Genomic DNA, 13,134 nt, shown 5'->3' on the forward strand with positions numbered 1-13,134 from the left:
GAGATTTATAGCTCTCCTGAATACCTTTCCCTCCTCCTCCCCGTTCCCTCTTGCTCCCTCCTCTCCACTCTGGGGGTTTCCCTGCCTTCCGTGCCCTTTTGGGCTCCGCCGTATGCGGGACCTTCCCCTCTCCCCCCCCCCCCCTCGCCCCTCTAGCTGTGCTTTGAGCTCACGGAGTTACTGTGCGTTTTGTTTACTGTATCGTGCTGTCTCACCTTTGTATTGTAACTTTGTTTGTCCCTGTACGGCGCTACGGATACCTAGTGGCGCCCTATAAATAAAAAATAATAATAATAATCAAATGAAACGACGATCGCTACTTTGGAATTACTATCATTCATCGTTCAAGTATACACGTATAATGTGATATTGGCCCAAACGACTGAACCAATAGTTCGCTGAAAAACCTGTATTGTGTAAAAAGGTAGTGTAATATTATATATAGAGAGCATTATAAATATATATATCTATATAATCTATCTATATCTTTTTATTATTTTTTCTACCATTTAAAACACTTATGAACTCTTCCAAATCCGAAATATTTTGACTGAAATGAATTTCAGTCAAAATATTTAGGATTTGTGGTGTAGTTAATGTATTATCTTAATTATTCAGCATGTAGTAGATTTAGTCATGGGCAAAAGTTGTGAGAATGACACAAGTATTGGTTTTCACAAAGTTTGCTGATTCAGTGTGTTTAGACCTTTTTGTCAGATGTTGCTGTGGTATAATGTAGCAAAATTACTTTGATTAGGCAAGGTGGGCGGCCATCAGTCAGTATGTGGCCCAGAAGGTGATTGACAGCCAGGGCGAATTGCAGAGGTCTTCATAAAGAAGGGTCAACACTGCAAATATTGACTCTGCATAAACTTAATGTAATTGACAATAAAAGCCTTTGACACTTATGAAATGCTTGTAATTTTACTTCAGTATACCATAGCAACATCTGACAAAAAAGGTCTAAAAGAACTGAAGCAGCAAACTTTGTGAAAACCAATACTTGTGTCATTCTCAAAACTTTTGGCCATGACTGTAATTAGAAACATTGTGGAATTATTAAGTGGCAATTCTCAGCTGTCAGTATCCTGAAATGTCATAACAGCAAAAATGCTGGCAATAACATTTAATAGTGGAGTGGGCTACTGTGTGGCTAGTTGTTTTTGAAGCTGTCACTGGTCTATGAAACGCCTTTTGAGCTTCGGCTAGTTGAGTACATTCTTTGTGTGTCGTTTCAGAAACATTCTAACTGAATGTACAGACCAGTAGAGGACATCTCTGTGCGGCGGCTGTCACGCGGTAGAATGTGACGACTGGTGATGAATTAAGCTATTAAGAGTACCATAATGAGGCAGCAGTACAGTGTTTTAATAAAAAAAATATGCTATTTAGTCAATTTAGCACAATCCCAGGTATAGGAGCACCATAAAGTGCATTTTGAACTCATGAATGTGTGTCTAGATAATTGGAAAGGTTTTTAACGAATGTGTTCACTTCGATTAACCTGCTATTTGGACTCAAGATTTTTTTTCCCCCCACTTTAAATTTAAAATGTTTGGAACAAATGTGACAAACTTTATAAAACTACAAATGAAATGTAAAAATGGTTTAATTCACAATTATGTAGCAATTATACAAACAGGTCGATTTACAATGATAACCAAACTACAACATTTGTGTTTCTCCCTCGACCATCTCTCTTCACTTAGTTACAAATACAAAAATGGTGGTCTTGTATATAGCGTTGATGGCGAAAAATGGGCATATAAGTTTGATTTCTAAGCAAGTTGTAGGTTTGATGAATAAGCAATCTTCACAAAAGTACTTTGTAATAATTTAAAGGACAACCATAAACCTTCTTTGGAGGGAGACATCTGCATTAGCAATTGCCTGCACTTTACAGGGCTCAAAAAGGGGGAGGCAAAGTTGTACAGTACATGCTCGCTGGGCATCATGACTGTTACAACACAGCCATCAAGAATTTCAGCAGTGTTTGTTGTAGTTCTGTTAGGGAACATACTGAACCAATCATTTATTTTAATATAGGCACAAGAGGTATAACAGCAGCATCCCTAACAGGCAGCAACCAGACTACCTGTAGCGAGAACCTATGCTGCAAGAATTGTGTGAACGAGGGCTTAAGTCCTCTGAAAAATTTGAGACAATTGTTTGTGCATTTGTTAGAATTACAAACAGCTGCTTCACATACAACAGACTAGATAGTGTGTTATGCTGAATTTGTGAAAGCAAAAACAACTCAAAAAGAAAATGTTCAAACTTCCTTCCATGCACATTTACACCCCAAAAAATTAAAACATTTGTAATGTTAAATCATTTAGGGAACAATTCTAGAAGTGTAAACATTTATTTGTGCAAAGTACAGGTAGCAGTTCCGTCCGAATAAATAAACTGCATTATTACTGTTTAGAACAAGGGTCATCCACAATAATTTATACAGTTATGCCAACAGTTCTGAGCGCTTTGTAATTGTAAAGTTACTAATGAATTTGTAAAAACACGAAATGACATCAATGACAGTCGAGGGCTCATGCGTCTCCACTTAATTTCGTAAAATTCTGCTTTTTATTGTATTTGAAACCTTTTCTTTTTCATTTTCAAATGCACACTTAACACTGTCCTGCTATTTAAAAAATGTCCACATTGATGCTACTCTACAGTAAAATACAAAGACTACTCTAAAGATGTGCACATCTGTACTGGAACATAAATAAAAACATGCTAAAAAAATTCAAGTAAATACGCAAAGATGATGCATATTAATGGGCTAAGCTACATTGGCAATTCTAACGTAACCGGTTGCATGTGACCGTGGGTCAATGTTGTGTAAAATTAGTCTCTTGGTAATGTAACACTTCGCTTACACATGACGAGCCACAGCGAGTGAAATTGTGACGTAACTGAACTCTTCTATCAAACGTGGGGCAGCCCGGCGTGTGCCGAGAAGCCCGCAGGGACGTGTTATTTTAAGTGAGTAAATCTCATGATTGTCACCGGGGACTATATGTCACCAACAGAAGGTCAAAAACAATAACCCTACCCTAATTTTGTGCACACACAATAAAAACACATTTAAATGGTTTAAAACAAAACACATTATTCCCAACAAAATCTAATAGTTTACAAAAAATTAATGAATAAACATGGAGTTTCAGCATTCCTTAGTCGTATAAATGTTAAACACTCTTGTTTATTTTTGGGCCCAAATCTTATCACTCCCAGTGTCATGTCCTGTAATCATCCCTACGATTATGGTATAAGCCCATCGCCTTTATTATATAACCAGTACACTAGCATGAACTGTACAACATAGCCTAAGCAGCTATTACAACGCGTTTCGCTAATAAGATATAGCCATACAACCATTGGTTACCCTGCTGTAGCAACTGTATGACTGGACCAAATTCCTGACCTTAAGAAAATGACTAAGGGGGGAACTTATTCCCATCAGGAGGGAGGGGTGTGTAGTTCATGAAGACTGCAAGATTACAATCAAAGCTTTGATAATTTATTAAAAATAGTGGTCTGCTTTAGGTCACCCATGTTTTATTATTCAGCAGTACAGCAACATTGTGCCGTTATATATTCAGCAAGGACGCACATACAATAGAACATATAAGTCATGGACACATTTAGCAGGCAAACACATTTATAATATTATAGCCTTGGTTTAACAAACGGCAATAACATTATCTGACTTCGTAAAACATTCTGCAGACTCGAATATTTTTTTCTTCTTTTATAATGTGGGTTTGTTTCTGCAGAATCCTGTTTTGCATCTGCACTAAGCAAATTACACTTACTTTAAGTAAAAATGATCGTAAAAGGTTTTCTCATGATTACCATAATACAATCCAAAGTATGTTCTCCATTTCATTTAACGTAAAAACCAATTGTAAAAATGTGATTTGATTGAAAGAATATATATAAAAATTAAAACGTTGTACTTAAACCAAGACACAGCTACCGGTATTAATACAAATACAAAGAAAAACAGTGCTTGGAATAAAAAGACAGCCTCCATAGGAAGTATGCATCTGATAATACAACTCACTGCGTTTTACAGTGTATTTACCAGTGCCTCGGTATGTGCTTGTGCCCCACACGTTTTATCAATAATGTTTTGTGGTGTAGGCTTGTACGGGAATACTGCTGAATGTGTCCTTTTTGGAAACTCACGGGAGAAAGGAAGCAGTCTGGACCTCAGAACCACATAAATATCTTTCTTTGAACTAGATTTGTGAAAAGTCAGTGGTAACAAGAGTTTAGACAAGAATGAACATTTGCTTTCTTAATTTTTTTTTTAATAAATGTCTGATGGGGACGTGGTGTGAAACCGGGACCCCAACCCACGTTGGCAAAGCCAATAGTCTTTTTCACAAACATCGTTCACCAACATCGTTCGACCGAGTGTTCAGCAACCTTTCGGGCAGTGTTGTTGGTCTGTTCCGCGACTGCGAGATATCAATCGGAGAGCGAGGGAGAACGGATGGATCGTCCGCTGGCTGGGCTGTTGGAGAAAGGGATTGGCTCCCGCTCTTTCTCTTTGCTTTCGTGCTTGTGTTTGTGTTTATGCTTGTGTTTGTGCTTTTTCTTCTTCTTCTTGTGGTCGTGGTGATGATGATGGTGATGATCGCTGTGCTTGGAGGAACTGGACTCTTTGATAAAAGACGACAAGGGTATTTGGGGGACCGGGAGCATGTGTAACTCCATAGACGATTGTTCTTTTCCTGTTAAAACGAGAGGGTCATTGTGAATATTCTGCAGGAAATGGGCAAAACATTAACAATGCTCAAATGCGTTCAATCTTTAAGACAAAGTCATGTTGAAAGCGCAATATTAAATAGCAAACGCAGAAGTACATTGTCTTGGAATTGTAGCCACCGGAGGTAAAGAAAAACACACTGAGCTCACACTACAACACAAAACATAGAATTGTATTAATGATCTATACTAGGCTAAGACACGATTGGAACTTCTACCTATCCCGGTAATATACCGTTTTGTTTATAACTAAATCAATCACAAATACAGATACACTATCATTCACCTACAACAATCAAGCCTCCATTCATTATTTGCCCATTTGGATTCTATTAAAGTGTGTTGCCCTTTGAACCCAGATGCCCATGGCAAATGTGTCTTATATTGCTGGCCAAAATATTTTTGAAAGAAGGTTGTACAGGAGGCAGACAGCCTTTATATCATATGGAAATCAAACAGAGGATTAACCCAGAACGTTCCCCTATACCAAAATATATGATGTAGTAAGCAAAGTGAAATCAGCCAATGTGCGCTAATCAAATATTTCTGGAATTCCTAACCAGTGTGTCAGGACACAATAACCTGTCACAACTGGTGAAAATAAATTGAAGTTATGCCATTAACACTGCATGCAAACTATAGTTTAATTGTAAATGAAACACATTAGCTGAAATTCACAATGGCTTTTCAATCTGTACTGGAAACTGTGTCCAAACACCGGAAAGTTTTGGACACACTGGAGTATTCCATCTGTTCACTAGAAATGAGCGACCAAACTGAACACCTGAGGTCACTTAGTCCGTAGGGAGTGGATAGGCTGCATTCACATGAACTTTGGTGCAGCCCAAAAAATAGCCACCTTCACTGTGTATAGAGGATATGTTCACTTTAAGAACTAGAAGACACTTCATACTTCCAAACATGGCCTAATAGTATAATATATAAACATGGAAATGTATGTTTCACGTATTGCAATTACAAAATATAGAACTACAAATGCTGTAACTGTATTTTTACATTGGAATCAGGGAGCAACTCTTGTCTGTAGTTCAACCTACAAGAGTCAGGTTTATTCCATTGGCGTGGACACAGACATTGTGGACGTTTGTAGACAGAAAAGCTTGAGGCGATGCTCACCCCATTCTAAAAAGCATAGTACAGTCATGGCAAAAAGTTTTGAGAATGACAAATATTTTTCACAAAGTCTGCTGCCTCAGTTTTTATGATGGCAATTTGCATATACTCCAGAATGTCAAGAAGAGTGATCAGATGAATTGCAATTAATTTCAAAGTCCCTCTGTGCCATGACAATGAACTTTATCCCAAAAACAACATTTACACTGCATTTCAGCCCTGCCACAAGAGGACTAGCTGACATTAGGTCAGTGATTCTCTCATTAACACAGGTGAGTGTTAACGAGGACAAGGCTGGAGATCACTCTGTAGTGCTGATTGGGTTAGAATAACAGATTGGAAGTTTAAAAAGGAGGGTGGTGGTTGAAATCATTATTCTTCCTCTGTTAACCATGGTTACCTGCAAGGAAAGATGTGCAGTCATCATTGCTTTGCACAAAAAGGTCTTCACAGACAAGGATAGCTGCTGCTAGTAAGATTGCACCTAAATCAAACATTTATCGGATCATCAAGAACTTCAAGGAGAGAGGTTCAATAGTTGTGAAGAAGGCTTCTGGTAGTCCAAGAATGTCCAGCATGCGCCAGGACCATCTCCTAAAGTTGATTCAGCTGCAGGATTGGGGCACCTCCAGTGCAGAGCTTGCTCAGGAATGGCAGCAGGTAGGTGTGAGTTTTGGAGGATGGCCTGGTGTCGAGAAGGCCAGCAAAGAAGCCACTTCTCTCCAGGAAAAACATCAGGGACAGACTGATATTCTGCAAAAGGTACAGAGATTGGCCTGACGAGGACTTGGGTAAAGTCATTTTCCCTGAAGAATGCCATTTCAGATTGTTTGGGGCATCTGGAAAAACACTTGTCCGGAGAAGGAAAGGGAGTGGGCTCACTCGCAATTTTGCCTAAGAACACAGCCATGAATAAAGAATGGTACCAAAACATCCTTCAAGAGCAACTTCTCCCAACCATCCAAGAACAGTTTGGTGAACAATGCCTTTTCCAGCATAATGGAGCACCTTGCCATAAAGCAAAAGTGATAACTAAGTGGCTCGGGATCAAAACATCGAAATTTTAGGTCCATGGCCAGGAAACTCCCAAGACCTTAATCCCATTGAGAACTTGTGGTCAATCCTCAGGAGGCGGGTGAACAAACAAAAACCCACAAATTCTGACAAACTCCAAGCATTGGCAAGAATGGGCGGCCATCAGTCAGTATGTGGCCCAGAAGGTGACCAACAGCATGCCAGGGCGACTTGCAGAGGTCTTCATAAAGAAGGGTCAACACTGCAAATATTGACTCTTTGCATAAACTTCATGTAATTGTCAATAAAAGCCTTTGACACTTATGAAATGCTTGTAATTTTACTTCAGTATACCATAGCAACATCTGACAAAAAGGTCTCAAAACAATGAGGCAGCAAACTTTGTGAAAACCAATACTTGTGTCATTCTCAAAACTTTTGGCCACGATTGTATACTGCAAACATATTACATTAGTGAACTGGGTTTTATTAAGAAAGAGACTTAAGCTTAAGATATATTGCAGTACATGCATAGATAACAGCAGTCCTTATTGGAAAATTGGGACTAATTAGTACATGCACCCGAGGAGGCCACTTCAGTTTCCTAAAAGGCCACGTCTCTTTTAACCACCAACATCCAGGACCGTGCTGTGAAACGGTCAGGAGATATGATATGTAGAACAAAGAATCTTTTCTTAGGGTAGTGTCACACAAGTAATTCAGCTGAGAACTGATGCAAACAGATATCCATGACTTCAGATGTCCAGCAAGCCGCTGGCTATTGGCACAGACAGCAATTTAGCCCAGTGGATCACATGATACACAGTACTGTCTTGATGAGTCATTAATGCTTTCACACACAGGACACTAACGATGCCACCAGCAGTTTGGCGACCTGCCAGACGTTAATTGATGCCCCCCCGGTCTCTGTGATGTCATGGGGCATACAGCTCATTTCTATGTAAATATTGTGACTAATTGGTAATTTTACCTCAACTTCTTTTTGAGAAAAGTTAAAATTCCTCAGTATTTGATTTTTCCAACATTCTAAGTAATTAAAGTGTTTCCACAGAAATAACAGCACATTTAGAACATGAGGTGAAGAGTACGCAGAGTTACTGAAATGTATTTTATTGCCCCAGGTCCTTTTAGCAATAAATCCATTTTAAGGGTAGATGTAATAATTTTCTCATCTGTTATCACTCTTCAGACGAGTGACGTTAGGATCAGTGACAGCCAAGTGATCCCTGTTATAAATTACAAAGTTGTTGGTTTTGGTTTTTTTTAGCGGTTTTGAAGTGTGTTTGAAGCATTAAGTAGAGCTTGGGTTTAAATGCATTATGATTTGAAAAGATGCTTCAATAGTACACATGTGGACAGAGCGGTGGCTCAGTGGTTAGCACTTCTGCCTCACAGGGCTAGGGTCATGAGTTCGATTTGTGCGTTATATTTGTGGAGTTTGTATGTTCTTCCTGTGTTTGCGTGGGTTTCCTCCCACACTCCAAAAATATTTCCTTAGGGTGGAGGTGGCTCCAAGTGGTAAGTTCCAATGGGGCGGGGACAAACATTCTGCGGAATCGGTGGCACAACATAAACAAATGGTGATGATAGTGTGTTTTTGGAGGACCTTTACACTGCTTTTTCAGGACTTTATTTATAACATACTTGCCTACTCTCCCGGGTGGCTCACGATTGTCGGGGGTGCCCTCCCAGAAGAGTAAGCATCTTCCCGGACAGCGATGGAGGCGGGAATTAATAGCACTATTTTACATAGTTAAGCCACGCTCCTGCTAGGAAGTGTCATTTCCTAGTAGGGGGTGGGGCCACGGTGACGCAATGGAGCCACCACATCCCCTCATCCCCGTCACTTGACCTCTCCCTCAGGCAAGTTTTATAATGACGCCTCACATTTGTATGAACTTCAACTTCGTAAAGAAGGGGTTTAAATAGATTTTCCTATCAAGTCATATCCAACTACAAAATACATTTTACATTTAACTAAACCATTAATCGACAAGGGCTTACATAGGGTCAGATTAAATTTAGCGCAAGGAGCTGTCCAAGACCAAAATATTCGGCTGGGCACATAGGGTAAGGAATCTTGGCTCATTTTACTGCACACCTCTATAGGGACAGAGGAAAAGGACCATTCTGGAGATATCGCACTGAATTGAATCAGAGGGTGGGTGAGAAATCACTCAGCATCTATTGTCGTACCCCCCCCCACCCCAAATTGCTATAAAATGATTATATAAATATATAAGTTCTGAGAAATCAGCCTTCACTAACCTTTGACGTCACTACACAAATGTGTTCATTGTGAGGAGCCGTACACACGTGCGGACAAGTCCCGTACCCCAGCGCGCCTTATTTTGCTGATATGAATTATTTGAGAACGTAACTAGTAGCGGCTGCTGGCTGTTCTGCAATGTTATATTTCCGTTACAAGGAGGCTTTATTAAAAACAGGTGTTTCCAGAAGTGCAGATTCAGTTGTTGGACAAGTAGGATGTGGAACATTTGTGTAAGAGACACATGTGAAAGTGATTTCTGGTGTTTGTCTTTGAAAATATCATTTAATTAACTGTGTAGGGTAACTAAAGCTGGCCACAAGTGGACAGACATTTCCCCGTGTGCGAGTCAGTCGCTGTAACAAAACAAATTCTCACCTAGATCGATACTGATGGCTGGGAACATGTGGTTGGTCGATGAGAAGAGAAGTATAGACCTATTTGTCATTGGGCCTTGTTTTCACAGGATCATCTAACCGGATCACTGCAGACACTGAAGCACATTTATCAAACCTTCTAAAAAGTAGAGATGAGCGGGCTCGTATTCCGCTAATCCGAGCCCACCCGAACAGTGCGGATCCGAACGGGATCCGAGCACTGTTCGGATATTTCCGGCGGGCAAAAAATTGAAAACGAGGCTCTGTCGTCCAAGTCTCGCGTCGAATCTCGCGAGGGGTGGGAGGGAGGGCCCAGAACAATTCCATCTTGTACCTCTTTTTTTGGCATTATGTGCTCAAGCTATCTCGGTGCAACCTTTTGGCCTAAAAACAATATTGTTAGGTGTTCAGAATAGACTGGAAATTAGTGGAAATGATTGTTATTGAATGTTATTTAGGTTAATAATAGCGTAGGAGTGAAAAGAAAACACAAAACTGGTTGTTAGCACTTTTTTTGTTTTTTTCAAAAAAAATCCGAATCCAAAACCTTAAATCCGAACCAAAACCTTTCATCAGGTGTTTTGCGAAAAACAAATCCGAACCTAAAACCTCAAGCAAATCCGAATCCAAAACACAAAACACGAGACACCAAAAGTGGCCGGTGCACATCCCTACTAAAAAGGAAAAGTGGAGGTGTTGTCCACAGCAACCAATCAAAGTTTCAAGTTTATCATATTCTAGAATATACTAGATAAATGATAGCTGAAATCCAACTGGTGGCTAAGGGCAACACCTCCACTTTTCCTTTTTAGAAAGTTCAATAAATCTTCCCCTCAGTCCTTTGCTCTCTACACAATGCAGTAAGGTCAGAAAGAAGAAAAAAAAAAAAAGAAAGATGGTCATTGTTACTCTGAATTTTCAAGTTAATAAACCTTGATGTTCAAGATCTGTCCCAGAGTTTGTGCAAACACGATATCACGTATGAAAAGGCTTTAAAGCTCTCACATAAACGCACACCACACAAATACCCCACATCCTTATATATTGCTTCAAATTAATGGAGTTTAACACAAATATTTACATGATCAAGCATTGCAAAGACTGCAATAAAAAAATCTCCTCTTGTCTACTGAGGCACGAGAAACCGTATAGTGTCACTGTACAGTGACATATGTACATTTTAAAGAAAGGGGACATAACATGAGCGCAGTGCTATGATAATATAATCTACCCTCTCTATGCTCATATTGGTTCTTAAGATAGAGGAATATTTGTAAGCAAAATTAAAAAAAATATAGAAAAAGAGCACAAAAAGCACTGATACCTGGTGTTGATGGTCTATCCAGCATGTTTAAGTGATGATATATGAAAGCTTGGCTGTCATGCACAGTGTCCATATCAATTTCCTCTTCTTCCTGCGAGTTTGAGAACTGAGAATACAGCAGGAAATATATTTTTTAATTTTAATTCCTTCAACTGGAAGAACATTTCAATTGTATTCCTTAAACTACGGACACCTCTCACTTCATTTTTTAGGGAGTTTGCGTTAAAGATTACATCTTATGCATAGCAACAATTGTAGGGAAAAGCCTTTCACAGAACAGACAACCGTTGGTTATCCTGCCTTCTATATAAATGCCACCACATAGATGATGTCAGCTATCAATTTGCCACAGTACAAGTCCTAGATCACTTTTGCCATTTTCCAAATGATATATGAGTGCTGCTGGGGACCCTGCTCCTTCCACTATATAACTCACAGTCTGTGACTTCCTGCTGCCTCCATTCCCCTCCTCACATCATGTCACTGCCCCATCACCAGCAGTCCTGTCCTCACTAACACATCACTCATCTCCTGATATACTCTGTGCTGCTGGGGAACCTGCTCCTTCCACTATATAACTCACAGTCTGTGGCTTCCTGCTGCCTCCATTCCCCTTCTCACATCCTGTCACTGCCCCTGTCACATGCAGCCCTGTCCTCACTAATACATCACTCATCTCCTGATATACTCTGTGCTGCTGGGGGACCCTGCTCCTTCCACTATATAACTCACAGTCTGTGACTTCCTGCTGTCTCGATTCCCCTCCTCACATCCTGTCACTGCCCCTGTCACATGCAGCCCTGTCCTCACTAATACATCACTCATCTCCTGATATACTCTGTGCTGCTTGGGGACCCTGCTCCTTCCACTATATAACTCCCAGTCTGTGGCTTCCTGCTGCCGCCATTCCACTTCTCACATCATATCACTGCCCCTGTCCTCACTAACACATCACTCATCTCCTGATATACTCTGTGCTGTTGGGGACCCTGCTCCTTCCACTATATAACTCTCAGTCTGTGACTTCCTGCTGCCTCCATTCCCCTTCTCACATCCTGTCACTGCCCCTGTCACATGCAGCCCTGTCCTCACTAATACATCACTCATCTCCTGATATACTCTGTGCTGCTGGAGGACCCTGCTCCTTCCACTATATAACTCTCAGTCTGTGACTTCCTGCTGCCTCCATTCCCCTTCTCACATCCTGTCACTGCCCCTGTCACATGCAGCCTTGTCCTCACTAACACATCACTCATCTCCTGATATACTCTGTGCTGCTGGGGAACCTGCTCCTTCCACTATATAACTCACAGTCTGTGACTTCCTGCTGCCTCCATTCCCCTTCTCACATCATGTCACTGCCCCTGTCACATGCAGCCCTGTCCTCACTAACACATCACTCATCTCCTGATATACTCTGTGCTGCTGGGGAACCTGCTCCTTCCACTATATAACTCACAGTCTGTGGCTTCCTGCTGCCTCCATTCCCCTCCTCACATCATGTCACTGCCCCTGTCACATGCAGCCCTGTCCTCACTAATATAATCACATGACAGGTCACTGTCTCCCACAATATCGGTGCACTCATCTCCTCCTGCTGCGACCATTCAGATGATAGGATTGGCCACAGGTTGTTCTGTCCCCACCCCCTATAATAGTTCTATAGTTTCCTGTTTTACAGAATGAGAGCTGCTACTGCACTGTATATGCAGAGATCAAATACAATGTAGTGATACAGGAAACACTTTGGCTTTACCTTTCTATTATTGTTTTCCTAATATTTGCTTTACATCATTGTTTGTCAATGGAGGCGCTTACACTGCTGTTAAATGGGCACTTCGTTAAACAATGTCAGTAACTAGGGGAAAGGGAAGGAATTCACAGAAATATGGCAACGCTCAGAAAGCAACCTCCAAATCATTTTCACACTAACCACTGCTGTTCTGACACTTAACGTAGTAGCACTGTAACGGACAATCTCTGTGCTAGGATTGTTTTATCTAATCTGAATGGCTCTGCAGTATAACGTTGTGCAGGGGTCAAGTTAGACGGAACAATATCAGCCAGCAATCTCAATCAGTATGATGCAGCGAAGACGCGGGAGACCTGGAATCAAACTGGTTGGCTTGCAGTGTCTGCAGTCAGAAGACACATTAGCAATGTAATAAGATGTGTCAGTTTACTAACTCAATGTTAACGATTAACGTAGAACT

The 13,134-nt window shown here is 40.6% G+C and overlaps 1 protein-coding gene across 1 annotated transcript in view; it reads right to left on the minus strand.

Moving 5' to 3' along the window:
• Window positions 1–1,591: 1,591 nt before the first annotated feature.
• Window positions 1,592–13,134, minus strand: part of TAF2 (TATA-box binding protein associated factor 2) — a gene marked incomplete at its 5' end in the record, with an annotated part of 70,055 nt that continues 58,512 nt past the window's right edge. The window contains 2 exons of the mRNA XM_075214004.1: window positions 1,592–4,748; window positions 10,922–11,027. Of these exons, the coding sequence (XP_075070105.1) occupies window positions 4,483–4,748; window positions 10,922–11,027 (372 nt within the window). The remainder of the gene's footprint in view (window positions 4,749–10,921; window positions 11,028–13,134) is intronic.

This window comes from Mixophyes fleayi, chromosome 5 (genome assembly GCF_038048845.1).
Source record: "Mixophyes fleayi isolate aMixFle1 chromosome 5, aMixFle1.hap1, whole genome shotgun sequence".
Classification (NCBI taxonomy): Eukaryota; Metazoa; Chordata; class Amphibia; order Anura; family Limnodynastidae; genus Mixophyes; species Mixophyes fleayi.